Below are 26,406 nucleotides of genomic sequence, written 5' to 3' on the forward strand. Positions count from 1 at the left end.
TGGTAGGAACTTATCCAAATCCGTTGGTGGGTTCCACGGCCGGTGATCTCCCCTACCCACTTCCGCCACGCCGAGGTAGCTCCTCTTCAGCGTCGGCGATTGTGGAGGGTCAAGGAACTGGGAGGAGGATGCACCGTCGTGACCTCGGGCTCGGGACTACACGTGGCGGCATAGATCGACGCTTCTGATTAGTGGAGGGGACCTACGCGTTGGATCCGGTCATTTGGGTGGCGGGGCATCCCCGAAGAGGATGCGGAGGCGCGCCAGCGGGGATGTGCGGTGCCGGAATGGATAAGGTCGAGCATGGAAGTGGGGGAGTTTTTACCGCAACGATGGTGTCGAGTATATTTAAGAGTCGGGCCATGGAGTAAAAAAGATCGGTTATGTGCAATTTAGAGGAGTAAAATCGAATTATACTCCTGTTTGGAGGGATCGGTTAGAGATGCTCCAACGAGCTTATAAAATAGAGCATTGTCGCCACTTAGCGTAAATCACAACGCAGGATTTGATTGAGCAAGTTCTTGTTTTTACCAGGCCTAGACCGGCTCATACACAAAATGTAGTCACGGTCTCACGGGCCACCACACTCGTCCAAATATGCAAAGTCAAGCAAGCACATCAGAGAAAACCAGACAAGGCGCCTTGGCGCTGCCGGCACGGACATGACGATGAGCTGGTCCGACCTGCCGGCCGACCTCGTAGCGGCGGTCGCCGACAGGATCGGCGACCACGCCGATTTCGCCTGCTTCCACTCCGTGTGCCCGTCCTGGCACTCGGCGTCGGCGGCGCACGGCGCCCGCCGCAGCGCTCCCCTGCTCCTCCTGCCTGCCGAAAACCACTTCCGCGTCGACCGCCGCCTCTGGTCGCTCGCGGATGACCGGATCGTGAGGATCCCCGTGCCCGCCGCCAGCGGCTTCTTCCTCTTCGCCTCGCCGGACGGCTGGACGCTCGCCGTGGACCGCTACTTCTCGGTCGGCTTACCCGGGCTGCCGCCCTCGTTCCGCAACGACCCTGTCGTTCGTCGCGACATGGTGTGGGATCGGTCGCCACACGCCGTCATGATCGCCCTGCGGAGCACCAAGATGCCGTGCTTCTGCCGGCCGGGGGACCAGTCGTGGAGCCCGGTGGAGTGCCTGGAGGAGCTCAGCCAGGTCAGCAGCATCACCTACTGCGACGGCGCGTTCTATCTCTTCGATGCGGGGACCCGCAAGACGGTCTGCCTGGACAGCGAAACCTTCGCCGTGTCTGCCGTGATCGAGCCGCCGCCGGCGCAGCTGATGCGCGAGCCCACGCTCGCCGTGTCGTCCGCCGAGCTCATCATGATCGGCCGGACGCATGTCTTGCCCCCGGGAGGATTCGACGGCCCGGTGAAGCTCCGCAGGGCGAGGGCCTTCCGTTGGGACCGCAGGAACCCCACGAGCTGGGCGGCGGTCGAAGACATCGGCAACCGCGCCGTGTTCGTGGACAGCTTCCGGGGGTTCTACGTCGAGGCCAACGGATTCAACGGGGTGCGGCGGAACTGTGTGTATGTCGCGAGCTCGCACCCGTCCGCGAAACGCGACGGGAGGTGCGCCGTCTCCGTGCTGGACCTCGCTGGCCTCGCCATCGAGCATCTCTCGGTCGGGAACCTAAGCAGCTGCCGGTCCAGTAGATTCTGGCAACGGCCTTCGTGGTGCATGCCAAATCTCTGCTGATCCAAGTCCAACTACGCGCGTTGAGGTGTACTGTGTGAGATCTTAATTTGGATTCGGGAAACTCCCTTCTCTCCCGCGAGCGCGTTGCCCCGCGGGCGGCCGGCCGCCCAACCTTCTCCCCCGTGCACCTCCCCCTTCCCCTTCCTCCCTGCCGCCGTCACTGGCGCCCGCTGCGGGCCTCGCCCGGGAGACGCTGGCGGCGGCGGCCCCCTAGCCTTTCCCCTCTCAGATGTCCACCCGTGCGGGACGGGGAGACCCCGGGCGGTGTCTCTAGGCGGCGGCGGTCCAGCGCGGCGGCGGGGGTTCCTGGCGCAAGCGGGGGCGGGCTTCTGGACGGCGGCGTCGCCGTTGGCGACGGGGCGACGCAGCGGCGCGGTCTGGCGGTGCCCGCTCGGCCCAGATCTGGGCCCTTCGGGCCCCATCTGGGCCTAGGCGGGCCGGCGGCGGGGTGGGTCTGCTTCGTGACTTCCGGGAGGCGGGGGAGAGGGGATGAGTGGCAGGGTGCTGGCGGCGCCATCGCCGGTTTGCTGCAGCATGGCGGCGGGGCTTAGCGGGCCCTTTTCAGGCCTGGCCGGGCCAGAGGTGGCCTGGCATGCCCTGCGACCGCGTCCGGACGGCTACCGCGACGGTGCCGGAGGTTCTTGCCTCCCGCACGACGGCTGTGGAGGTGGTTCCCTCCCGTTCGGCTTCGGTGTTGCTTCTCCCTCCGCGGGCGCTTCTCTTCGGTTCTCTTGGCCTCGTGTTGGTGTTTGCAGTGAGGCGGCATGGGTGGCGACGCAACCGCGATGGCGCATGGTGATGGGCGGCGGTCTGGCTGGTTGGCTCCGGTCCGTTGGGCGGTGGGGTTGGAGTGCGGGAGAAATCCTTGCCGGTTCTTCGGCTCCAATGCGGTGACACTTGCGGGTGCCACCATGCCTTCCTAGAGGGTGTCGGTGATATCCATCCCCCACCACCCCCCGCGTGCCGGGGGAAACCCTAGGACATGTCCGGGCAGCAGCGTCGTCGGCGCCACATTCTTTCTTGGAGGTGCGGGTTGGTACGCGGCGGTTCGGAGCCTCGGGTTGTGGTGGTTTGTTTCTGGAGGGCGTAGCGGTGGCGGGTCATCCGCGCTTTGTCGAGTTGCCGTTGTTGGCATTTGCTTCTTTTTCTTTTTCTTTTGGGCTTGATGTGCTGTTCGTCCCAACGATCCTTGTATCGGTGTTGGTTGCTTTGGAATACAAAGCGGAGGAAACCCTCTTTCGGTAATTTGGATTCGTACTAGGGTAATATGAGCTCTTAATCTGAAGAACAGTCCAAGATTAAGCCAAGATTGTGCTTTACGCTAGTCAGTTTGCCTAGCTTTATTTTTTTTAAACGAAGGCAAAAGCTTTGCTTTTTCATTAATTAAGAAGAAGATAGTTGATCAGTTAATTATGAAAAATCAGGTAAAAACCGATATAAGCAGGGCGAAGCCCTCTCCAAATCATGATGCAGCTGGAGCCACATCCACACTAGCCTACAACATGGCAAACACAATAGAAGATACCCAGCACCACACACCTCAAGTGGACTACTCGCAAAATAAGAAACAACAGAGCGAGAAATACATCCTTACGACTAACTTCTTGCAGGGGTTGTCACAATTTCCAGGGAGGCATCCATCACTTGCTTGATATTCTAGATCTTTACTCTAATTGACAAGACGATTCAAACCTTGGGCGATTGAATGAACAACAAGGAGACCTTTGATCAGCTCGCCCTGTTGCCAAAGTGCAACATTTTTCAACAGCCCGCGCGTTATCAGAGCTAGATGTAGCAAGGTTGAAGTCATCAACCTTGACATTGGAGACCATCTTGTGGTGACATGAGGGCGAATGTCGGCATAACACCGGGCACGACCGCACGAGCACGCCCCACACCCTTCCATCAACCACCAGAGTGCGGATTCGGTTGAGGACGAACTGAAGTTGGGCATGTCGGATCCTCTTGATGGTGATAGGCATCACCAGATATTTCATGGAGAAACCAACCCTACCTAGCATCACAGAAGCTTCAAAGTACATCGTCGAGTCTGATGTCGTCGAACCTAATTGGCGAGGCAGTGGACTTCTACAAGTTGGCATGTAGGCCTGAAGCACCCCTAAAGGCTGCGAGGATGTTGAGGGTCATGTCAATCTCCTCGCACACCGGGTTGGTGAAAATGACGGTGTCATCTACATAGAGGCTCACCCGTAATATGACGTCGCGATTGACGGTGTCGGCAGCAGGCCCTTGGCTGTTGCCACCTGAATAATGTGATGCAGCAGATCAATCGCGATGATGAAGAGATGGTGAGAGGGGGTGCTGCTGGATCACCGGGGCGGGCGACCCCCTCTCTTTCTTTTGGCACCCCATTGCTTTAGTATTGCAGGCGTTTGATATTTTTTCCATAAAAATACATAAGGTCGTGAAAAGGACCGGTGGCCCATTTTGCATCCCTCCCAAAATCTGAAGTCAGACGAGCATAGAGCCATAGACACGGTGTACTGTGATGTCTAAACCACTCTCCTCCTTGGACGTTCGATAAATCCATACCTAGAAGACGCCTTGGCACTGCCGGCACGGACATGACGATGAGCTGGTCCGACCTGCCGGCCGACCTCGTAGCGGCGATCGTCGACAGGATCAGCGGGCACGCCGACCTGGCGCGCTTCCGCTCCGTGTGCCCGTCGGCGGTGCACGCCGCCCGCCACCGCGTGCCGCTGCTCCTGCTGCCTTCCGAAATGACTTCCCGATAGGAGACCCGTGTCGACCGCCGCGTGTGGTCACTCGCCGACGACACCATCGCGAGCATCCCGGCGCCGGCCGCTCGCGGGAACAACTTCCACTTCGCTTCACCGCGGGGCTGGACGCTGGCCGTGACCAGCGACTTCTCGGCCACGCTACTGCACCCCTTCACCGGCGCCTCGGCCAGCCTACCCACGCTGCCACCCTCGCTCTGCTTCGAATTCATCGTCCGCGACATGGCGTGGGATCGGTCGCCGCACGGCGTCATGATCGGGGTCGAGCGGTCGGCGCCGACGACCAGGGAGTACCTGTGCGCCTTCTTCTGCCGGCCGGGCGACAGGTCGTGGAGCCCGGTGGAGTGCTCGGAGCTGGACCAGGTCAGCAGCATCACCTACTGCGACTGCGACGGCGTGTTCTACCTCTTCGATGGGGAGACCCGCAAGACGGTCGGCCCGTACAGCGAGACCTTCGCCGTGGCCTCCGTGATCCAGCCGCCGGAGATGCTCGTGCCGGAGCACCTGCGCAGGGGAGCCCCGTGGGACCGGCGCAAAGTCGAGTCCACGCTCATCGTGTCCTCCTCCGATTTCCTCGTGATCGTCAGGACGCACCTCCTGCACCCGGGCGAAACGGTCGGCTCGAGGGAGCTCTTCAAGGCCTTCCGCTGGGACCGCCGCCGCGGGAACCCCACGGGGTGGGCCGAGGTCGACGACATCGACGACCGCGCCGTGTTCGTGAACGGCTTCCGCGGCTTCTGCGTCGAGGCCAACAGGGTCAACGGGGTACGGAGGAACTGCATGTACGCGGCGAGCTCGTACCAGGACGGGAGTTACACCAAGGGAAGGTACGCCGTCTCCGTGCTCGACCTCGCCGGCCTCACCACCGACCGCCTCTCCCTCGGTAACTTGGGCAACTGCCGGTGCCGTCCATTCTGGCATTGGCCTTCCTGGTGCATGCCGAATCTGCACTGATCCAAATCCAACACGCACGCGTATTGAGGTTGCAGAAAATGGAAGCTGTTGGTTCGGACCCGTATTTGGATGATAGAAATGATCGAATATTAATTGGTACTACTACATGTTCATGTTTGCTAGTATCCGAGGAACCCAATATTAAGCTAAGATTGTGCCTTGCAGGAATGCAAATAAGCGTTATGTGGGCCATGACAGGAAAGAACAAGTAACATTAAGGATGTCAAAAAAACGTCCTACAAGGTTTTGATTGTCATTAGATAAGGACGTCGATAACTGTCACACGTGTGGCATCTAGGGAGTATCTGCCGTACGCCCCGTGTGGCATCGACACAGGCCCGGCCGCACCCCGCCACAGCCCGCACGTTCGGTGTGCGGCGCGATCGCCCGCATGAGCACGTCCGGGCGAGCGACCACGCGGCCCGCACGACCCGTCTCGGCCGTCGCCCCTCCCCGTCTCCGAGCCACACGCCCCGCGTGGCAGTAACCACGCGTCCCGCCGCGATTGCTATGGTCCGGACCCTCTTCCATGTACGTGTAACTGCAGTTGCCATGTCGCTGAACTGCAGTTGCCATGTCGGACAACTGCAGTTGCCATGTCACTGAACTACAGTTGCCATGTCGGACAACTACAGTTGCCATGGTTGCTCAACTGCAGTTGCCATCTCAGGTCAAGTGTCGGATGCCATTTTTGGGCAACTGCAGTTGTTGCCATGTATGGTCTGGTCTACTACAGTTGCCATGATTTGAAAACTTTAGGAGTTGCCACCTACTAACACTAGACAGTTGCCATGTAGCACTACAAAACATGGCAAAAAACATGTCCGGGTAAAAGAGAGTTGCCATCTACTTACAAGCACACTAGGGCAGTTGCCATGTACTCTACAAAAACACATGGCAACTGATAGCTTTTGGTGTGTGGGAGAGGAGACGGGCATGTGGACTACGGTGGTATCTTTAGAAGTTGCCACCTACTAACACTAGACAGTTGCCATGTAGCGCTACAAAAATAGACGTGGCAACAATAACATGTTCGGGGTAAAAGAGAGTTGCCATATGCTTACAATCACGAATAGGGCGGTTGCCATGTAACCTGCAAAAAACATGGCAAATGACAACTTGGGTGTGGGAGAGTGGGAAAATGGGCAGTCGTGGGAGATGGGGGACAGAAGTCGTGCGAGGCGTGCGGGCGCGACGGCAGTTCCACCGCACGCCCCGAGTCGCAACCGCTGACCTCGGAGGGAAAACAGCGTGCGGGCGAACACCCTCATACGCCACACACGCGAGTTGTCCTACGTGGCACACAAAATCAGCCCTCTCGTGCCAAGATTCGTGCAAAAGGCACTGGGTGACGATCGAGGCGTGTGGGCGAGTTGGCTAACGCCCACACGTGTGGGCGTTAGTGTTTTCGTTAGATAAAAGGGACAATTACATTCGAGCTCCTAGTTGTGTCACACTCGTCTGATTTACCTTTAAATTCTAAAATCCCTCGTTTGTGTCCAAGCTCTTTCCCTCCTCTTATGTTTTTGCCCTTTGACCGTTTGACCGTCACTTTGAAAACTTGATAATGAATTTATACCAACTTAGAAAATGCAAATAAGGTATCAAAATGTTTGAAAAAAAAACATCACTATATGTGCATGTCAGTTGTATTCACGAAAAAAGTGTTGGAAAGTCCGCATCTCAGTTTGACCTCATATGATGTCAGCATGAACTGTAAAATCCAAAAATATTGAAAACAAATTAAAAAAAAGTCTAATTTTTTTGGGTAGCAAACATTGACAAATGTTTTGAGTGATTGTCAAATTTCATCAGTGAATCATATTCATGGAAGTCATGGCGAAAAAACAAAATTGATGCTCCAAAACATAAGCATTTTGTTCGCTAGATGAGTAGCATACGGCCCCATGTTATTCCGTGCAACTGCACCCGCCCAGCTCTGCCCCGTTTCCGACAGAAAGGTTGCGTCAGTGTTCAGTTTCTACATGCAAATCAGTGAAGAAGCCAAGGGAATCGCAGTTTGGGTTGGACTGAAATCATTGTTGAGGTTGTACATGGGACCAATCATCTGAGAGGAAACGATATCTACCGATTGGAATGGTTCTGGTTAGTCAGTGAGATAAAGGAAGCAATGCTGGCATTCATCTCTCTTCAAATCAAGTCAGTCAAGAGACAGCAGAATAGCCTAGCACATTTACTAGCTGCAAGAGCAAGACGCCTGGGGGACTGCAGGATGACCACGGACGTGCCGGTAGCGCTACGCCCGCTGATGCTATCTGAATACACAAAGTGATGTAGTTTTGTGGAGTTTGGGTAGTCATCCTAAAAAGAACATTTTGGAGTGCTGATTTTTTTGTCACGACTTCCACAAATGCCATTCCTTAATGAAACTTTATAAGAGCTCAAACCATTCATCAATGTTTGCCACAAAAATAATTTAGACTTTTTTTGCATTTTTATCAATTTTTTTGGATTTTTCTGTTCATGTTGAGGTCATATGAGCTCAAATTGAGATGGAAAAATAAAGAAAGAAAAGAAAACTCGACCTGCAAATAGTGAAAACCGGATAAAAAAAACAACACAGAAAAAACAGGCCCAAACTACGAAGAAACAAATAAGCGTGCTTTTTCTATTCCGCGCTTATAAAGTCGGTTACTTCGCTAATCGTAGGCAGCGCACATCCCTGCTTTGAACTGTCGCGACGAATGGGCCGGCCCATATAATGCGAGAGATAGAACACTCGGTGATCAGAGACCAGTTCACCGATTTGACAGTGGACCGGTTAACAACAACGGTTTTATCAGATGTCCGGTTTTGGGAAGCTTTTGACTACTCCCTCTATTCCTAAATATAAGTCTTTCAAGAGGTTACGCTATGGACTGCATACGGAGCAAAATGAGTGAACCTACACTCTAAAATATGTCTATATACATCTGTATGTAGTTTGTAGTGCAATATGTAGTTTGTATGCCGATGGGCCGCTTACTTCTGCCCACCCGAGCGAGAAAGCTGGCGCAGGCTGTAGTTTCTGCTCGTATCGTTCGATGGCTGATGGACGGTGCAGCGCGAAGGACGTCCCTCGGCAGTAGAACTTCCTAAGTCAGAGGATCTCGTTCCTCCGCCTCCGCCGCCGCCGCCTTTCATCCTGCTAGGCACATCAGGGCTTCCAGAATTGATTCGCGTTCGGTGGGTCTTAGCTAGAGGTAAAATTTGGAATTGGAGGCATACGGGATTTGATTCCGCTACTTCAGGTAAGAACTTGCAACAACTTTCTACTGAGATTAATCCAGATATATTTGGTTTCAACAACTTTTAGATGTGTATAACTCGTATCTCTTGATAGTCAGGATACTCGACTACTGCCTCGCCCGGTTAATTTGGCGAGGACGATGAATCGTGCGTTCGCCAACGTCATAGTGCGCGATTACGGCAGTAAATTTTACTCGCTGCTCCGGGTCAACCTCAAGCAGCATCTCTTCCACCGCTCAGCAGCAGCAGCAGAAAAGGCGAGTAACAAGAAGGGACTGCCATCGGCGATCCCGAGCTTGGAGCCTCTGCCCGAGCACAAGATCAACTTCTCGACGCCGCCAAAGATGGAGGGCGCAACGTACTTGCACTTCTTCTCCCTGCTGAAAGGGCAGGCAGAGGGCCGTGTCATGTTCGCCGACCCTTGCGCCAATCCCGTGATGTACGACATTGACATGGACGCCGTCATCGCCATGCCCGAGACTAACTTCAGCAAACAGAGGGACTCAATCTCCTTGTCCATGACTAGGCCTGGGAGCCAAGACGACGACGAACAGCACTATGTCTTGAGCAAAGAACCGAGCAATGTCTTGTTTGAGGTCTTGGAGTACGGGAGGAACGGCTCCGCCAGGGGGGGTCCATCCGCTGGGACTGAACGGAGGTGGCACTGGCAACATCTGCCCTCGCCGCCGATGCGTGGACCGTACCTGCCTAGCCTCCACAGGAGAGAGGTCATCCACCCCTCCGCGGCGGCGGTGGTCGATGAGACGACTTTGTGTGTGTCGTCTGTGGAAACCGGAGCCTATGCCTTTGACACGGTGAAAGGTGAGTGGAGGAAGGCTGGAAGCTGGGCGCTGCCCTTCCATGGCGCGGCGGAGTACGTCCCTGAACTCGGCCTCTGGTTTGGCGTCAATGCTGCCGTCGGCAACACCCACCACTGTCTGGGTGCCTTCGACCTGTCTTCCTGGCCACCCGTGGAGCACCGCACCTGGAACTATCTTGATCCGCTGTCCGACAAGTGGTTGACATGGCAGAGGCACCTACTCAACCTTGGCTCAGGCAAGTTCTGCATCGCCACCAGCTTTCAAAATATCGAGTGGCACACACCATGTAATGCAGCAGGCTACCCTTTACACGGGCTAGATGATGAGATGGTGGTCAATGACCTTATCATCTTGACGGGCGTCGAGGTTGTGCGTTGTGGCGACAGGCTCAAGATGATCAACCACAAGTCTAAACACCTTGAAGGCATTGAAATCCACTGCGTGCTCTGACCCAAAACTCGTCTGTTTCTTCGGGACTAGATGTGTGCGGGGTTCATTTCTTCTTGGATCGTAGTGAAATTATATGTGCAAGGGGTTCATTTCTTCTCGGATCGTAATGAAATTATATGCTTCTCTTTCATGGCCATGAAGGAAACTTTGCAGGATGCGCATCTGTCCTGATTGTTTTCTCGTTGGAGTTTAGATCACTGTAGATACTCCCTCGTATATAAGATTCTCAATTCTAGACCTGTTTGATTTTTGTGAATTTTTTTTGCAACCTGAATCGACCAATAACGGAGCAAGGTGAGTTCTCAGCTCAAACACACAGGATATATGTTAGTCATGTTTCGCCCGCAGCTGTGCCGACCATCCTTGCATCAGCAAAGTTAATACTTCACATCTAATTTCATTGATCTATCACACCTGTCTCCGTTTCATGTATGTCGTCGTTCTACTTGTATCTTATTATTGAGCAAGACTAGGCTCACTCCAAATCCTACAGGCGTGTCTTGCTATGATGAGGCCCTGCACAGGTAAGTTGTCTGCAAAATGAAGATAGCAAGTGTCCTGGGATTCCTGTAAATTATCACTCTGGAGATGTAAATTATGTGAACACTGTATTACCGCTCCGGAACCAACGGCCCATACACGTATAGTAGAGGATATTAACTAGCTAAAACAGGTAATGAACAAAAAACAGTTCTATTAATTGCCTATACGCCACACACTGAACAACGTATAGATACTACAATAATGAACAAGAACGATAAGAGTCAAGGACCAAACTTATCACCAGAAGGATTCATAGCGGCCGGAGGCCTCATAACACGATGAAAACATGAACGCGGAAGAACCGGCGAGATAAACTCACCAAATAACAAGTGCATCAAAGCAGGATAATTAATACTCGCTCGGTCAGGGTTTATTGACCCCCCCTGTACTGTAGTGTCAAACTTTAAGCATAAATAGTTAATTAATAAAATATAAACAAGTTTATGTCACAAATTATATGGTGGGAATACTCTTTGGAGCAGCGAGCATACCAATCTACCAGGACAATCTTAATCCTAGTGAGAAGGCTATATAGTCTAAATCCCTGCTCAAAGTGGGACACACCAATCTGGACAGGTGCAACAGTAATAACATAAATTTCAGAGTAGAAGGCAACTATGAGGCTGAACCGAGTAAGCTAGTACTCCCTCTGTAAAGAAATATAAGGGCGTTTAGATCACTACTAGTAGTAAACAAATCCACAAATAAAGTTGGCAACAATCCTACAAAACCAGATCTATGCTCAACAACAATCTGGAAAAGTGTATACGAATCAACAATAATAACACGGATTTCAGAGTAGAATCGACAGGGCTGAACCATGAATAAGTTAAGTACAGAAATAAATTCAGAATCTGGAACCTAATGCAACCAGCTACGCATACTTAGATGGAGCAAGCCAACGACAGTCACCAGATCAACTCAATAATCAATGCATAACCGCGGGGGCACAATCTATGTAGAATCAACACTACGACACGCAAACTTTGCAACGAAACGAGCGGGATAAACCAAAACAGTTCACGGGCACAAAGAATTCAGTCACGGGTGTGGTCTGCTGGGGCCAAGGCGGGCGCGCATTCTCCACTTGAGATAAAGGTAGAAGGAGAAAGGACGGAGAAATCCTCAAGATGAAGTTTTACTAGTTGACTCAAGCGCAGGGGTAAAAAAAACTAAAAATATATGCTAGAATTTAAGCAGATAGCATGACCAACAAATTTAATTTCTAAATTTTACCAAAAGAATAATATTTCATAAAGAAAGATGCACAGCATGCATGATGTTTTCATTTCTTCTTGCAGCCATCAATTGCCTATTTCAACCATGGAGTTAAAAGGTAAGCAAATATTTTCATTCATATCAGAAAAGAAAAAACATGGAAGGATCCATCCAATAACAGTGAAACATAGATAAGTTTTCCTCAGAGCACACAGTGGATTCTATTGTCCTCCAAGCTGTAACATTCAGACTTGTGCTTGACGATCTGGAAACCATTGACATTGTGCACCACCTCCACGCCAGTCAAGACAGTAAGCTCATTGACCGCACCATTAAGTCGTGTGCACGAGGTGTGCCTCAAGAGATTTCGAAAGCTGGTGGCGATGCAGAACTTGCCTGAGCCCATGTTTAGCAGGTGCCTCTGCCGCGGCAACCACTCATCGGGCAGGACGCTGAGATAGTTCCAGGAGTGCCGCACCACCGGTCGCCTGGAGGAATCGAAGTCAAAAGCACGCAGGCAATGGTTGGGGTTGCCAATGACATCGTCGAGGCCAAACCAAAGGTCAAACTCAGGGACATACTCCGCCGCACCGTGGATGGGCAGCACCCAGCTGCCAGCCTGCCTCCACTCGCGCGTTGCCGTGTCAAAGAAGGCGCAGGCTCCAGCATCCACAGATGAGACACATATTGTGGCGGCATCCAACACAGCCGCTGCAGAGGGAGGACAAACTTTGCTGTTGCTGCCAGGCAGGCACGGCCGAAACGGTGGCGGGCAGGGTAGAGGTCGCCAGTACCAAGATGAGTCGTTCAGATCAGTTGTCCTGGTATAGTTCAAGACCTCGAACAAGGCATTGTCCTCTCCTTTTCCTATGACATAGAGCTCGTGGTTGTCCTGGCCATAGCTCCGCCGAGTGATGGACAGGGCGATTGAGTCACTCTGCTTACAGAAGTTGGCTTGTGGCATGCCAAAGACGAAGTCCGTGCTAGTGTCGTACATCATCGTGTGGACGTTAGGACTGACGAACATGACAGAGCCCTCACCCTGCCCTCTCAGCAGGGAGAAGAAATGCCTGGTAGTTAAGTCGGCCATGTTAGGCAGTGATGAGAAGTTGATGTTCGTCTTGGGCAGACTCTGCTTGGGGCTCCCTTTCAACATGGTGGATAACCATCCCTTCTTATTCACTTCTGCCTTTTCGGCAGCTTCTGTTGAAGGGTAGAAGAGATGCTCCATGAGGTTGATCCGGCGCAGGGAATACACTCCCTTTGGATAATTGTGTACTATCATATTTGCAAACTGACGATTTGTCATCCTCGAGAAATTAACACACTCAGTAGTCGAATATTGTGGCTATCAAAAGGAAAAAGTTAGTGCAGTAGCATTAACACTTGGCGAAAACTAAAATAGAAAGATCAAATGGTTTCGAAGGAAGGAGAAGAATCGAAAGCTCAGGCTGCGTTTGGCAGCTCAGTGTTTTTGAAGTATTTGGAGAATACTATGGTTTTCTCAGAAACCATAGTTCGTGTGGATTTGTGACATCACAGGTGCGCTCGGACCCGCTGCACTTGTGCAGTACGTTGACCTGTGGTGTCGGCTTCGTCACATAGTCCTACCCCCAGGCCCTGGCCGCCTCATTTGGAGGTGGACGGAGTCCGGTGCCTGCTCTGCTGCGTCTTGCTACACCGCCATGTTTCACGGTTCTGTCGAGGACGGCGTTTTACCTGGAGGACAAGGGCTCCCCTGCGTGTCAAGATCTTCATTTGGCTGGCTCTGCTTGACCATTGCTGGACCGCTGAGCGGCTGGCTAGGCACGGCCTCCCTCATGCTCAACTTTGCCTATTCTATGATCAGGAGCCCGAGAGCATGCACCACCTCCTCGTAGGCTGCTCTTTCTTGAGGCAGCTATGGCATGAGCTCCTCTCTTTGTGCCGATGCATCTCTGGGCCTCCGCAGCTCGACAACCGATTCCAGGATTGGTGCCTCACCTCGTGCGCCGCTGCGCCATCGCCGTCCCGCAAAGGCCTTTCTTCCTTGCTGCTTCTTGGCGCCTGGCTTCTCTGGAAGCACCGGAACACCATCGTGTTTGACGGCAAGGCCCCCTTCAGAAACAGTGGCTTGGCCAACATCTTACGCGAGTAGCCCACATGAAAGATACGCAAGCTCTTGCGTATTCGCGAAAAAAAAACATCGAGGTGTTTGGATTCAACAAACTCCATAATTTTATAAACCGCAGTATCTCCAGTACCATGGTTTTTTTGTAGTAGTATTTAAGAAAAAGGTCTTGACCACTTTTTTCTAAACTGAAAAGAAAAAGCTGTGGTTTCTAGAAATTCATTGCCTACGCAATTGAATATTGAGGTTTTAGATTAGTATGGTTTTGAGAAACTATGTTGCCAAGCTAAATCTAATCTAATTCTGTGTGCCACCCGTTCAACTTTCACATCTAGGGCCGTTGTCGGTATGAGAATTAATCCTACACAAGCGTTTCCCAGCGGTAGGAGCTGTGAGACACGGGCGCAGATCTTACAAACGAAAGGTTAGGCCAGGAGAGGTTCGGATGAATACCTGAAGCTGGCGCCCGGATCTGACAAGCCGGCGCCTGGAAAGTGGGGTAGAAAGGCGGCGGAGGAGGGGAGGCAAGATTTCGAAGGGATAACTGCTGAACATCAGCACACGACTGTTCCCCATGGGTCGAACGATTTTTAGTTCGCTCAGAAAGCCCCACCCAGCGCGAACTGTATGTAAACCCAGCCCACATCAGTGATCGTGCCTAGTTGGGCCACACCCAGTTTTCCTGTGACACGCATCTCCATCGTATTGTCATCGCCTTATACGTCAAACAGGGCTAAAAAATTTAAATAATACATTTTCTATTAATTTACAGAAATAATACATGGTTTAGATATATTTCACAAAAAATGCCCTTGTTCAGGCGACTGCCCAGTCATCTTCAGGGAGGATGACTGGACACTAATCATCTACCAGTAAGACGATTAGTTCCAGTCGTCTTGACGCCGTATTATTTGTGAAATATGTCTAAACCGTGTATTATTTCTGTAAATTAATAAAAAAATGTATTATTTAAAAAAATAGCTCAAACAGGTGATTCGTGATATTTAGAGTGGGAGCCGAAGAAACAACGGAGCAATAATTAGCAAGATTAAGTTACAAGCATCTTTACTTGATTGTACTTTTTCTTTTGAAAGTTGTGTCTTCAATGTCGAAGCACATAGTCTAGTCAAGTTCTCACTGTCGTTAGGTCTGAGATGTCACGTTTGGTTTGGCCAATTCCATGATCCGAACTCAATCCCATATATCTGTGATGTTTGATGAATAAAGCCCGGTTTTACCCCTAAAAAAACATAACTTCAAAACACCTAAAAAACATATAAAAACATTATTTTCTAAAGAAAAAGCTACAAACATATAAAAAAGGTTACCATCGACAAAATGATGAACTTGCCATGGTTGCGTTAAATAGTTACCATCCATGGCCTAGTTTAGAAATTCTGATGTCATAAAATCATGGCAAAATCTACACATTTCTTGTGTCCTAAATCATGGAAAATTTAGAGAAGTACTTTCTATTTGGTCAGATGGAAATGTAGCATTTTGTCATTCAAAAGCTAGGCAAAATTTGGAAAAACATTTATGGTGTGACAAGGCAGATCGTAGAAAAAACTCATGGCAAGTTTAGATAAAAATGTCGCATGGAAAATTTGGACAACTAAATTGCCTTAATCATGGAAATTTAAGAGAAAAAAATATTGTGACAAGGCAAGTCTAGGATTTTTGTTATACAAAACACGGCAAGCTTTTTGCTAAAATATGTAATTGTCACATGGCAAATTTAAAATTGTACATCATGGCAAACTATATTGTTTGTATCTAATTCTGGAAAAATCATGGACATGGCAACTTTTGAAATAATTGTTTCTACACATCATGGCAACTTTAGAAAAAGAATTGTCTAACGCATGGCAATTTTAGAAAAAAAATGTTTGTGAAGCAAATTATGATTCTTTTAATATTACATACTTAAAAATGTAATTTTTCCATGCCTTATGAACAATAAAAGAAAGTGTATTCTAACATGTGGCAATTTTAGAAAAATGTTTGCAAAGGTCACACGTCAAATTATGATTTTTTTTAATACTGCCATACTTTTAAAAAATGAATTTGCCTTGCTGTATGAACACGAACAAGGTGGGAGGGGTATTTTGTACCTAAGTTTGCCATATCCGACACCAAAATAAAGTAGCCATGATGTTTGAAACTAAGTTGCCATTCATCAAAATCTAGATTTGCCATGCATGAGAAATTAAGTTTGCCACAACTTTAAACAAATAAAAGGTAGATATTTACTTAAGTTGATGTCCATGAAAACCTATACTTGCCATGCATGGCAAACTAAAGTGGACATCATCTATATATACAAAAAAAAGAAGTTCCCATGATGTTTGTACCTAAGAGCAACTCTAGCAGACCCCGCATCCCACCGGCCCGCAAAACGCGTTTGCAGCTCGCGCAAAACCGCTTTTGCGCGCTGGCTCGGGCTGGCATAGATGCAGACCCCCAAACGGATCCGTAAAAAAGTATATTCGCGGCCGGCCTCCAGTCCGGCCGCTGCCGCACCTTCCTCCAGCCGGCCACGCCGGCCGCGCCCTGTCGCCCGCAAGCCATGCCCCGTTGCCCGTCGGCCGTGCCCCGCCCTTGCTGGCCGCGCCCCATCACCGTGCCGGCCGCGCCCAGCCTCGCCGGCCACGCCCCGTTGCCTCCGTCGTTCGCGCTCAGCTTGCCGGCCACGCCCCGTCGCCTCCGTCGTCCGCGCCTTGCTCTATTGCCAGCCGAGTCGTGCCCCTTTGCCTGCCGCGTCGGGAGGATTCCGGCGGCCAGGCTGAGGTCATGGGAGGCCACGACGATGTCGAGCTCGTCCAATTCGAACCGGAGGCGATCGATTGCGGCGTCTAGCGGCCTTTTCCGATGTGCGGTGATGAATTCCGGCGAGTTTAGGGCGGATTCCGGCAAACTCCGCGGCGGCGTGTTTGCTCCGACGAGGTTTGACCGGTATACGGGCCCCCCTATATTCGGCCTTCCAACCTCCAAAGATAAGGGTTTCGGGTGTGCATTTGCGGTGGCCCTTAAAAAAATTTACGGGTTGGACTACTTTTATGGTTTCTGTTCTGGCAACTTTTTTTTACCCAAAACTATAAAACGCAAAAAAATTACGGATTTGACCACTTATGCGGGGTCTGCTAGAGATGCTCTAATAAGTTGTTGTCCATGAAACCCTATATTTGCCCTGCATGACAAATTAAAGTTGTCATCACTTATACAGAAAAAAGAAGTAGCCACGATGTTTGCACCTAAATAAGTTGCCATCCACTAAAACCTAGACTTGCCAAGTTTTTTTAAGGGAAAGCCCAAGGCTTTCTACATACTATTACACCTGGCTTGATCACACCTCACTAGTTCCACTTGCTGAGAGGGGACTTTGTCTGTCAGTAGCATGTCTCCATTGTCCCATGCATGGGCAGCCAAAGCATGAGCAACCCTATTGCAGGTTCTAGCCGTTATTATCACCATAGAGTCAAGGAAAGCAGCTCTGTTCTCCTGTACTAGATCGGGACCGCGCCTTGGCGCGAGGGTGCCGATCCCAACGTTTTGATCAAATAGGTACATGAATCCAGATTTAGCATATGTGTTCATACATGATAATAATAAAGTGAAGAAGAAAATAGAGAAGTTTATAGCTAATAGGAAGTGCGCTAGCTATCTGCCTTAGGTGCTGATCAAACACCTAGTATTTCAAAAGAGGTACCAGCAAGCAGAACAACAGCTTGCATCCAACGCAATGTAATTAATAAGTGTTTCTAATATATGTAGCTTCAACATTGATAAGATAATGAGCAATTGTACAAAAAAAAATGCCAAACGGCAAGGAAAGGATAATTATTAGAGGTAGTCTATACAAATGTTGTAGCAATGTTAGTTAGCATCATAAGTAAACTCTTGAGCTTTACAAAATACAACGAAACAGTTCATACCAGCAAGTAAAAAACAGGAGCCATCATTCTACATCAGTACATAAGTTCAAAATAAAGCCAGGTAGTTCATACCTTAAATTGTAAAAATAGGTGTTACAGCAGTTGGAAACAATGCTATGGAAACATAGATAGTGCTAGCAATCAACAAATATGTACTGTGCTTGTAGATGATCATTTCGGAGAACTCCTACTTCCTCTCTCGATGTACTATTCATGCTCCTCCTGGCGAGTAGACTTCGTATCTAATCGTTGAACAAAGACTTAAGCAGATCAGCACAAACCAAGCAGACCATCTTGCAAAAGTTAGGAAATTTGCACCTTGTCATGCACCAAATACCAACATGATTTCCACTTGAATGTAAAATTTAGACTTAGCATTGCCATTCCAGTTTGGAAATACCATCGATCTCTCACGGTTCTGAGCTTCTAATTATTATTATTTTCACAAAGCTACCACCTAAATAACAATTCAGACAATGAACTCTAACATCATGTGAAAGTACATGAGATGACAAAATAATAAAATGATTGATCCATGTATGTTAGGAGCTAGGCGCAAATGAATATTGCCAGACCTGCAAACAAAACAACTTGAGAAGCACCACTATTTGAAACCACAAAAGGCATCCAGAAATATAGACAGGAAGCTCCAAAATCCTGAAACAACACACCCAGAAATGGAAGTGCAAAATTCACCCGATCGTTTACAATATACTATTTCTTAGAACATGACAAATGCTTCTCATATTTAGTTTGTTACCACACATAAATTCGAACTTCGGTTATTCTATTCAGGCATACAACCAAGAGCTGAAAGAAGTAAACCCTATAGGATGAAAATATTGCAGATTCGAAAGCACATCCCATATTTTTTCATACGAATCATAGACATGAACTTTAACTATTTTATTTAAGCGTATGAACAGGATAAATCTATGGCCGAAATAAGCCTAAAAAATCAACAGCCTGAGACACCGCATATTAAAATCTTCCCCTTGTTTATCTTTGAGATACTGACTCACACAATATTTCCTCCCTATTTTTGCAGTATCAAAGTAAAAGATGGAACTAATTATGAATTACTACAGTGAGTTACAATTCCAGTATACACACACATACGCAAGACTTATTCCCTGAGTATGGAATGCATACGAATGAAAAGTACTCAAGGCCAGTTATTTTCGGCTTAGGCTTCTCCCGAAAGGGAGACTAAAATCACTTGATCTGTACATGGGCAATAGTTCATTTTCTTGACTGTTGCATGATTCTTCTTATTAACCCAGTCAAGCAAGCACACTGACAAAGAATTTTGTATGAATATCCTCAAAAGCATTCTGCATAAGCAGGTTCATTTGTCAACATATTTTCTTTTGGTCTTGCAAGCAAATATCTAAAATGTTCGTCTATTCAAAAAGGGTTCCTACAAACTTTAAAAATCCCAAGACTTTTACAAAGCAAGTTGGTAACTTCCGGCTAACCTTGATAAGTGGATGCATCTTGTTTTTGGAGGATGCAGGCCCAGGTGAACCTTGGTCGAGAATCTCATTGGCATCCATGGCGGCCAGAGCTTTTGCTTGTCCAGAGAAGGGGCTGCATGGGAAAAGAGGGATTGAACTCAGTGGCAAGAGAAAAGAAAGAATCACAAGTGATAAGTATGGCTCGAGGTACCAACCTTCCGCGTGACGATGTCTCCTCTGATGCCGCCGCTGAATGCTTGACCTTGGGTAGAAGGGGATGTTAGCTACTTGGCTTGAACCTATCCTGTAGAAAAAACACGGTATAGCTTTACATAACTGAATACATGATAAGTACATATGGGGTAGCCTTACATCACTGAATCAATAGTTCACACATTCAAACACATACTACAGAGAATCTTCCTTACATACCATATTGGGCAAAAGAGAATATTAAGTATGATGGCAACTAATTATATTCAGCCACAAAACCATAAGATGATATTAACTACACATGTATCCCTTGGGTTTCCTGCTTGGCTCGTAAAGAATACAACGAAGCACAATTTAGACAACTACCATGCTTTTCAATTTCGATGGGACCTTAACTAAAGATGTAAAGTGAGACAGATCAAAGATGCAGGAGCACATTAAAAGAACATAAATAAGCAACAATATACTAATAAACATTTATACCATAATGAAAATAACTCAAAGTAGGGAACACGACAACACCCATAGTCATGTACAAATGGGTAATATTCAGAAATTGCTGTATCTGTAAATGGGTATCTTTAGTGCTTTAATTAGGTATGACCAATCCTACCTGTATTTTTTTGTAAAAAATATCATGTTGCTGCAAAACTTTTAAGAGACAACCTAACCATAGCACAAAGTAAAATAAGGGTTATTTTCTTGTCATCCTTGTATGAAGCAATGTTGTTCAACTAAAGCATGAGTGCCATATAATTTATCAGATTTGAGATTTACTGTGTCGTGCAACCAGAGCATATTGTCTCAGCAACTTATTTATTAGTTTCTATAATCTATAGTATGTATATATACAAAACTACACGTGGGTTGAGCTAATTAATTCATGTAGCCCCACCACCTTAAGCAGTTTGGCAAAGTGGTTCTCTCGTATCAGCAAAGAAGAGCGGAAGTTTGAAACAAAGCCTTAAATAGTCTGCTTGTAAAGTTTTCAACATATATATCTTTAAGCATAAGTGTTATCAAAATTTAACAGAAAACCGCAACAACATATCCATACAATTATATCGTAACAGATCAACAAACCTGGCATCGAGACAAGAAGTCTACAATATCGTTCTCGAGGTCATCGCCAAGCGTTTCATCCAGCAACGCGAGTCCATGAACCATCCAATAGCATAATAACCAAGGTCGACTGGAATGAAAACTGTCAAGCAAAATAATAACCAGGGACGACACTCGAGTTAATTTTACATTGGAGAAGCAATACTCGGCATCGAGCCCTTTCGTCAAATACTCGACATGCTGATTGCACCACAGCTCTAGCCTGTAGCAGAAGAGAAAACACGATCAAAGCTCAGTATAAGCAGGTGGAGAACATCATAGGCTCAAGCCAGTGCTTGTGAAAATTAGAAGGCACACTCATTGAAAATTAGAAGTCACAATGATATACGACACCTAATTGACAGCACTAAGCTTCTATGAGCAAACATTTTGGTACCACAATCAAGCAATTCCTACCCCCATCTGCTAAATAGGTGGATTTACCAGTGAGCTTCCGGTTTCGAGCAAGAGCCAAGCAAACTATCTGATCTCCGCAGGAACCACCAAACCCTCAAGCCCATCTCTCACACCCGAACCCGCCACTCCCAAACACGCAAACAACAGGCTAGTAGCTAAAGAGAAGTACTGATATGGAGCGTGCATGGGGGCCCCTTACATGATAGACTTGGCGTTGGGCGCGGCGTCGAAGAGGACGCAGTAGATGTCGGCTACTCACGCCTCCACCTTCATCTGCTCCACCTGTGTCACGGTGAACCCGACAGCTCCGGGGCCGCATCTGTGGCCGTGACAAATGACCCACATAGCTTTCAACGCAAATGAAAGTAACCCTCAGAGTACAGACCTGATGAAAATTGGTGAAGAGAATCAGCTACCAGAAGTATAGTAAAAAGCCCAGCTCAAATATCTGTTAGTTAAATCACTATGAAGAGACGTTGGGACTAAAATGAGAGGACTTTGCAAGGTAACATGACAACAATGAGGGTGTTGTAGGGTAACATAACAGGGACGGTTAAATTTTCTACATAAAGTTGATTACAATGATGGTATTCAAATTCAGCAATCTGTGTGCCAATGAACTCTCTGTATGCTCTAATCTTACGGAAACAAGAAGTTTAGCCTCAGAGAGACGCAAAATTCCTGGAGTCTACATTACAGGAAACATAGGTGCTTATCAATTTAAAATATTCCAACGCTCCAGGCACTCCTTCCTTTACCAAAATAGGGGTTAGCCCCACCCCTTCCTATCATTCTTCTATTTGGAGTAATTCGAACATCCCTAATCATCCAACAATTCGAATTTGAAACCGGATACCCTAACTACAATTAGAAATCATTGGCTGTCACAAATTGCACACTTTTGTTTGTCAGAAAGAGCAATTAGCAGCAAGCTAACCAGAGCATTGCTTCGGCACAAACGCTACCGCACTACTGGGAATCAAACGAGGCAAATCCCAGCCAGGCGCCCGCCCAGGGCCTCATGTCTATAGGGGACCAAACTATGGGTCACTTCCTCCGAGCTGAGCTTATCCGGAAGGTAGCCGGGCGGCGAGCTGTAGGACGAGGTCTAACCTGGGCGGAGGCCGGGGACGAGCTGGGCGGCAGGGAGACGCGGTGGACGGGCCCGGCTGCGTCGATCTGCTGGCGCGGGAGATGCGGCAGAGTACGCGAGCGAGGATGACCGGGAGACGGCGGCGCGCGGGAGGCAAGGGCGAGCAGCAGCGGTGGCGGCGGCGGCCGGCGGGGTAGGGTTGGAGGGGGAGAGAGAGGTGAGGGCAAGCTGTAGGACGAGGTCTAACCTGGGCGGAGGCCGGGGACGAGCTGGGCGGCGGGGAGACGCGGTGGACGGGCCCGGCTGCGTCGATCTGCTGGCGCGGGAGATGCGGCAGAGTACGCGAGCGAGGACGACCGGGAGATGGTAGTGCGCGGGAGGCAAGGGCGAGCAACAGCGGTGGCGGCGGCGGCCGGCGGGGTAGGGTTTGGAGGGGGAGAGAGAGGTGAGGGCGCGGCGCGTGTGCGGGAGGAGCGGGCGCGAGTGCGGGAGTGCACGAGGGGGCGGCGGCTAGGTTATCTCCACGGGGAGCTGCTGCCTTTTATACGCCTACGTGTGAAATGACGCAAATACCCTCGGCGGGGCACTGTAATTGCAGGCGGTGGTATGAACGAGATGGTAACTATTTATTGTAGCAGTAATTTTTTTTAATCCAACGGCTGATATCGATCAGGAGCGAGATCGAACGGTCCACAACACATCAAACAATCGATCCGACGGCCGAGAGTCACTGAGCTCTGAGAACATTCATGTTCTCCCTAGATACTTATTCATGGATTCTAGATATCTGTGACAATTTGCTGAAGCGACAAAATGTTCCAAGGCACCAGCCTCCGGTCGCTTCGCTAGTGTGGCGCAGTCGGTTTCAATAAGCACTCTGCCTCTGAACTTTGTTTTCAACGCCGACAAGCCGGCCACAAACTGCCAGGGCTTCAGCTTCAACAGGATCTGTGCAGGGGCCAACTTGCATGCACCCCGATAAGGCCACGGTCCCTGTCAAATCTCTCACCACCCAGCCAGTTGTGCATGTACCCTCCTCTTTTTTGAATGAAGCATCAGTATTCAATTTCCACGGGCCACTTCCAGGGGGCTCCCAGTGATTTGGTTTTGTGATTTGCTCATCCCCCGGTACTGGTTCCTATAATAGGGTATCTTTGCCATGCCTGCACTCCTTCACTCCTGTGCACTGCATGTGCCTTAATTCTTATCTCTACTCTTATAAAAAGCCGAGTTGATGATGATGGTGTGCCTGCCATCTTAAAATATAAAACGTCCAATCTATATTTGACGGATAGAAAGCAAACTATGGCAATTTTGTAAAAAGATACCTGCACCTCTCTCCACATTTGCAGGTAAGGCCTTCTCTCGTTTATTTTTATCTCCCACAACTTCATTGTTGAGCAATTAAAAAAGAAAGCCTCTGAATAATCTGGCATGATGGCCGTTGCCGGCGTCGTCCATCCCCATGCCACACTCCGACACTCCGACCACCAATCACCACCACGCCCCACTCCTCCTCACCTTATTTCTCCTTTTTCTTGAGATATCATTCGTTTTTACACATGGGATTACTCCCGCATGGGTCAATCACAACAAGTGTTCTATGAAAAAAACATCTTAATGTTTCGTGCAATGCACGGGCATCTTGCTAGTTCATACTTAACTAGGAGATCCACCGAGACCGAAATTGATGCTTTTCCTCCCTGATGTACACAATTATTCCAAGGTGGCAAGCTCGCCAGATCAGCAAGAGGATCCGGGCCCTCGTAATCTCATCGCATGCGCCTAACAAAACAAGGAGCCAATAATTTCTTGTGTAGCGGAAACTGTTCTCTCACGGGAGGTGCCAGACTTTGCGAATTTCAGACCTAAGTGTTCTTGCTTTGGTACAAGCAATTACCGCATGATACTCATTCTCATCCTCTACCCCACGAATGGGTTCTATGCATTTTGTTTTGTTTTGTCGCAAGTGACTCCGTGGCGATCCTCCACCCTGCCACCTTAACCTTTTGAGGAACATTTGACTTTCATATTAGGTTCCAAATACTCCTTTCATCAGCTGCGCACGAGGAGCTGGACGCCGGGGGGTTATCTCTTTGTTTGATTTGTGTTGCCAGCTGCCGGTAAGCACTTTTCACCGAGAAAAATCATGATCCCCCCGCATGCCATGCAATGCAGTCCTCTGCTTTTCTAGTAGGGAGTTTTATTCTGCAAATTTCATTCGCGTCAAAGGCTGGAAACATTTGGTTAATCAACTCAACGTTCCATTCATTCCTATCAATGTGAATGAGCCGGTTCACCCAGCGTAATCTAGAGCGCCTGGTGACCTTTGCCGCCTTAAGCCCTGTTTGCCTCGGTATCCAATTGTCCCTCTCAATGCGGATTTTCCTCCCATCACCTACTCTCCAAATGAGACCCTCTTTCAATAGCTCAAGTCTGAATTCAATACCCCTCCAAGCCCGGGAAGCATCCGATGCAAACACGGTGTCAAGGATATCACGGTTAGGGATATACTTGGACTTGAGCACTCTGGCACACAGGCCGGGCATTCTTTCAACGCGGTTGTATCACCTCGATATATCAATGGCATGAAATGTTCTTTATTGAAAGAAAAAAAAACATAAGTTTCAGTAATGCAAACACACTTTTCCGCAAGTAGAGAACAAAAGCAAACTGATGCAATGTAGAACCATGAGATCTTACTTTTCTTACAGAGCAAACATTTACAAAATTCCATGTCCAGTACATCAAAACGGTCAAAAGCCTATTGCCACCACTACTTAATTAAATTTCAACCTTGTTAAGGTCACCCTGGTTTGTTTCATACCTCAGAATCTGCATGCTGTCTACATGCTCTGAAACAACTAGGAATGTCAACGAGACACCTAACAAACAAGGATACACAGAATTACAAAGAAAGAGTAATAATAAGGAACAAGAGATACCTTTTGGAATAAAACTCATAATGATATCCTATCTTCAATATGAGTCCGGCATCAATCTTATTCTGCGAAATGTCTCTGGCACCATCACTACTAAGGGTGCGTTTGGATGCGCTCTGGTTGGCCGTACCAAATCATTTTTTATTTTGAAAAGGAGGTCATCCCCAGGCCTCTGCATCAGAGAGATGCATACGGCCACTTTATTAAAACAAGTCCAACACAAACAAATAGTTTGGTCTGCAAAGTACGGCTCACAGAAGGAGCCAAAACGAAAAAACAAGATAAGCTCAAAGCCACAACCGGCTGGACGAAAAGATACTAAAGACATATCCTATCATGCGACCGCCATCCAAACCGGTTGAATATAACCCGCGCTATCATCTCCCACCGGTTGCACCCTGTAGCCAGCTGTTGCCTGGAGCTCATAGGAGTGAGTAACGACCACGTACGGATGCATGCCGTAGCCCTAAAGATAACCTACAAGAAATTAACAATAGTTACTCTTTTAAAAGTCAAATCATTCCTGCAGTTCCATATAGCCCAAATAAGTGCGCATATTCCAATCCGAATACTTGACGCAACATGAGGAGGCACTCCATTTAGCCATGTCCCAGCACGCCAAAATATTGGCACACTATCCAGCCACCCTCATCTCACCCTGAAGTTGGCGAAAAACTAAACTGCAGGAGCGCATGCAGCCTGGGCGTACCAAGAAATTGGTTACCAACCAAACAGGCGGCCTGCGTTCGGTCAACGCAAAATTTTCAGCGTGGCGTCCATAGGATCCAATCAAAACAGCCTCTAACGTGTGACTCGACCATCGCCAGTTTGTCGGGCAATTTTAATACAATAGAAATCTGAACTTTGATAATTGGTTTAAGATAATTGCCAATTAACAATACTGCACGACGAGCTGAATTAGGCCACATATCTTCCACAGCTCTTGGAGAAAAATGACTCCCAGAATTTTATCCAAGTCCAAGTAGAGAAGGGCCAATGCATGCCCTCTCTTAACAATGGTGTACAAACACGGTCTCTAAATTTGATTTAATGGCGCTCTATAGAAGATAACCTTTTCTTGTTGCAGCTTGTATGCTTAACATATAGGAATTCAGCTATGGAAGCCCAACTGTAGAAAGATAAAGCCATAGAGTTAGTAACTCATAGCTGAATAAGAAAGAATCTCACTGGAAATTGTTTTACTGTCTTAAATCGGGCAATTGTTTGTCAAGAAACTGTTTTGATGGTTGAGGCTTCACATGCGTTTTTAATCAGCGGATCATCTTTTTTCTTCGTGAGAGTGATACTTGTTTTATGAATATATTCAGTTCACAGGACAATGCTTTTGCTCCTCGCAATAGGGGCGAGGTATTATCAAAACAAATCACATGCATTTCCAACCTTTAACTAAGCACGACAGGCTGAATTGGGTCACCTTCATTTCCGCAAT

General features: G+C 48.4%; 3 protein-coding genes, 1 long non-coding RNA gene and 1 pseudogene across 5 annotated transcripts; 3 read left to right on the forward strand and 2 right to left on the reverse strand.

The window, feature by feature from the left end:
• The first annotated feature begins 652 nt into the window (after positions 1-652).
• LOC123120649 (uncharacterized) lies at positions 653-1,694 on the forward strand. The gene has a single exon (XM_044540647.1). It carries the CDS (start codon positions 663-665, stop codon positions 1,692-1,694), a length of 1,032 nt encoding a protein of 343 aa, XP_044396582.1. The 5' UTR covers positions 653-662.
• Positions 1,695-4,285: 2,591 nt separating this feature from the next.
• Positions 4,286-5,407, forward strand: LOC123120650 (uncharacterized; annotated as a pseudogene).
• Positions 5,408-8,425: 3,018 nt separating this feature from the next.
• LOC123124993 (uncharacterized) lies at positions 8,426-10,057 on the forward strand. Its single transcript, XM_044545540.1, has 2 exons — positions 8,426-8,658; positions 8,751-10,057. The coding sequence occupies exon 2, from the start codon at positions 8,797-8,799 to the stop codon at positions 9,925-9,927; it is 1,131 nt and encodes a 376-aa protein (XP_044401475.1). The 5' UTR covers positions 8,426-8,658; positions 8,751-8,796; the 3' UTR covers positions 9,928-10,057.
• A 1,737-nt stretch (positions 10,058-11,794) lies between these two features.
• On the reverse strand, positions 11,795-14,366 carry LOC123124994 (uncharacterized). Its single transcript, XM_044545541.1, has 2 exons — positions 14,252-14,366; positions 11,795-13,036 (listed from the first exon to the last, which is right to left on the reverse strand). Exons 1-2 carry the CDS (start codon positions 14,351-14,353, stop codon positions 11,891-11,893), a joined length of 1,248 nt encoding a protein of 415 aa, XP_044401476.1. The 5' UTR covers positions 14,354-14,366; the 3' UTR covers positions 11,795-11,890.
• Positions 14,367-17,605: 3,239 nt separating this feature from the next.
• Positions 17,606-22,530, reverse strand: LOC123121881 (uncharacterized). Of its 2 annotated transcripts, none has more exons than XR_006459926.1 (6): positions 22,035-22,530; positions 21,121-21,306; positions 20,487-20,727; positions 19,406-19,494; positions 19,212-19,323; positions 17,606-17,975 (listed from the first exon to the last, which is right to left on the reverse strand). It is a non-coding gene; the product is annotated as an uncharacterized lncRNA (long non-coding RNA). The 2 variants fall into 2 exon arrangements; XR_006459925.1 differs by having other exon boundaries at positions 22,262-22,518.
• Positions 22,531-26,406: the final 3,876 nt, after the last annotated feature.

This window comes from Triticum aestivum, chromosome 5D (genome assembly GCF_018294505.1).
Source record: "Triticum aestivum cultivar Chinese Spring chromosome 5D, IWGSC CS RefSeq v2.1, whole genome shotgun sequence".
Classification (NCBI taxonomy): Eukaryota; Viridiplantae; Streptophyta; class Magnoliopsida; order Poales; family Poaceae; genus Triticum; species Triticum aestivum.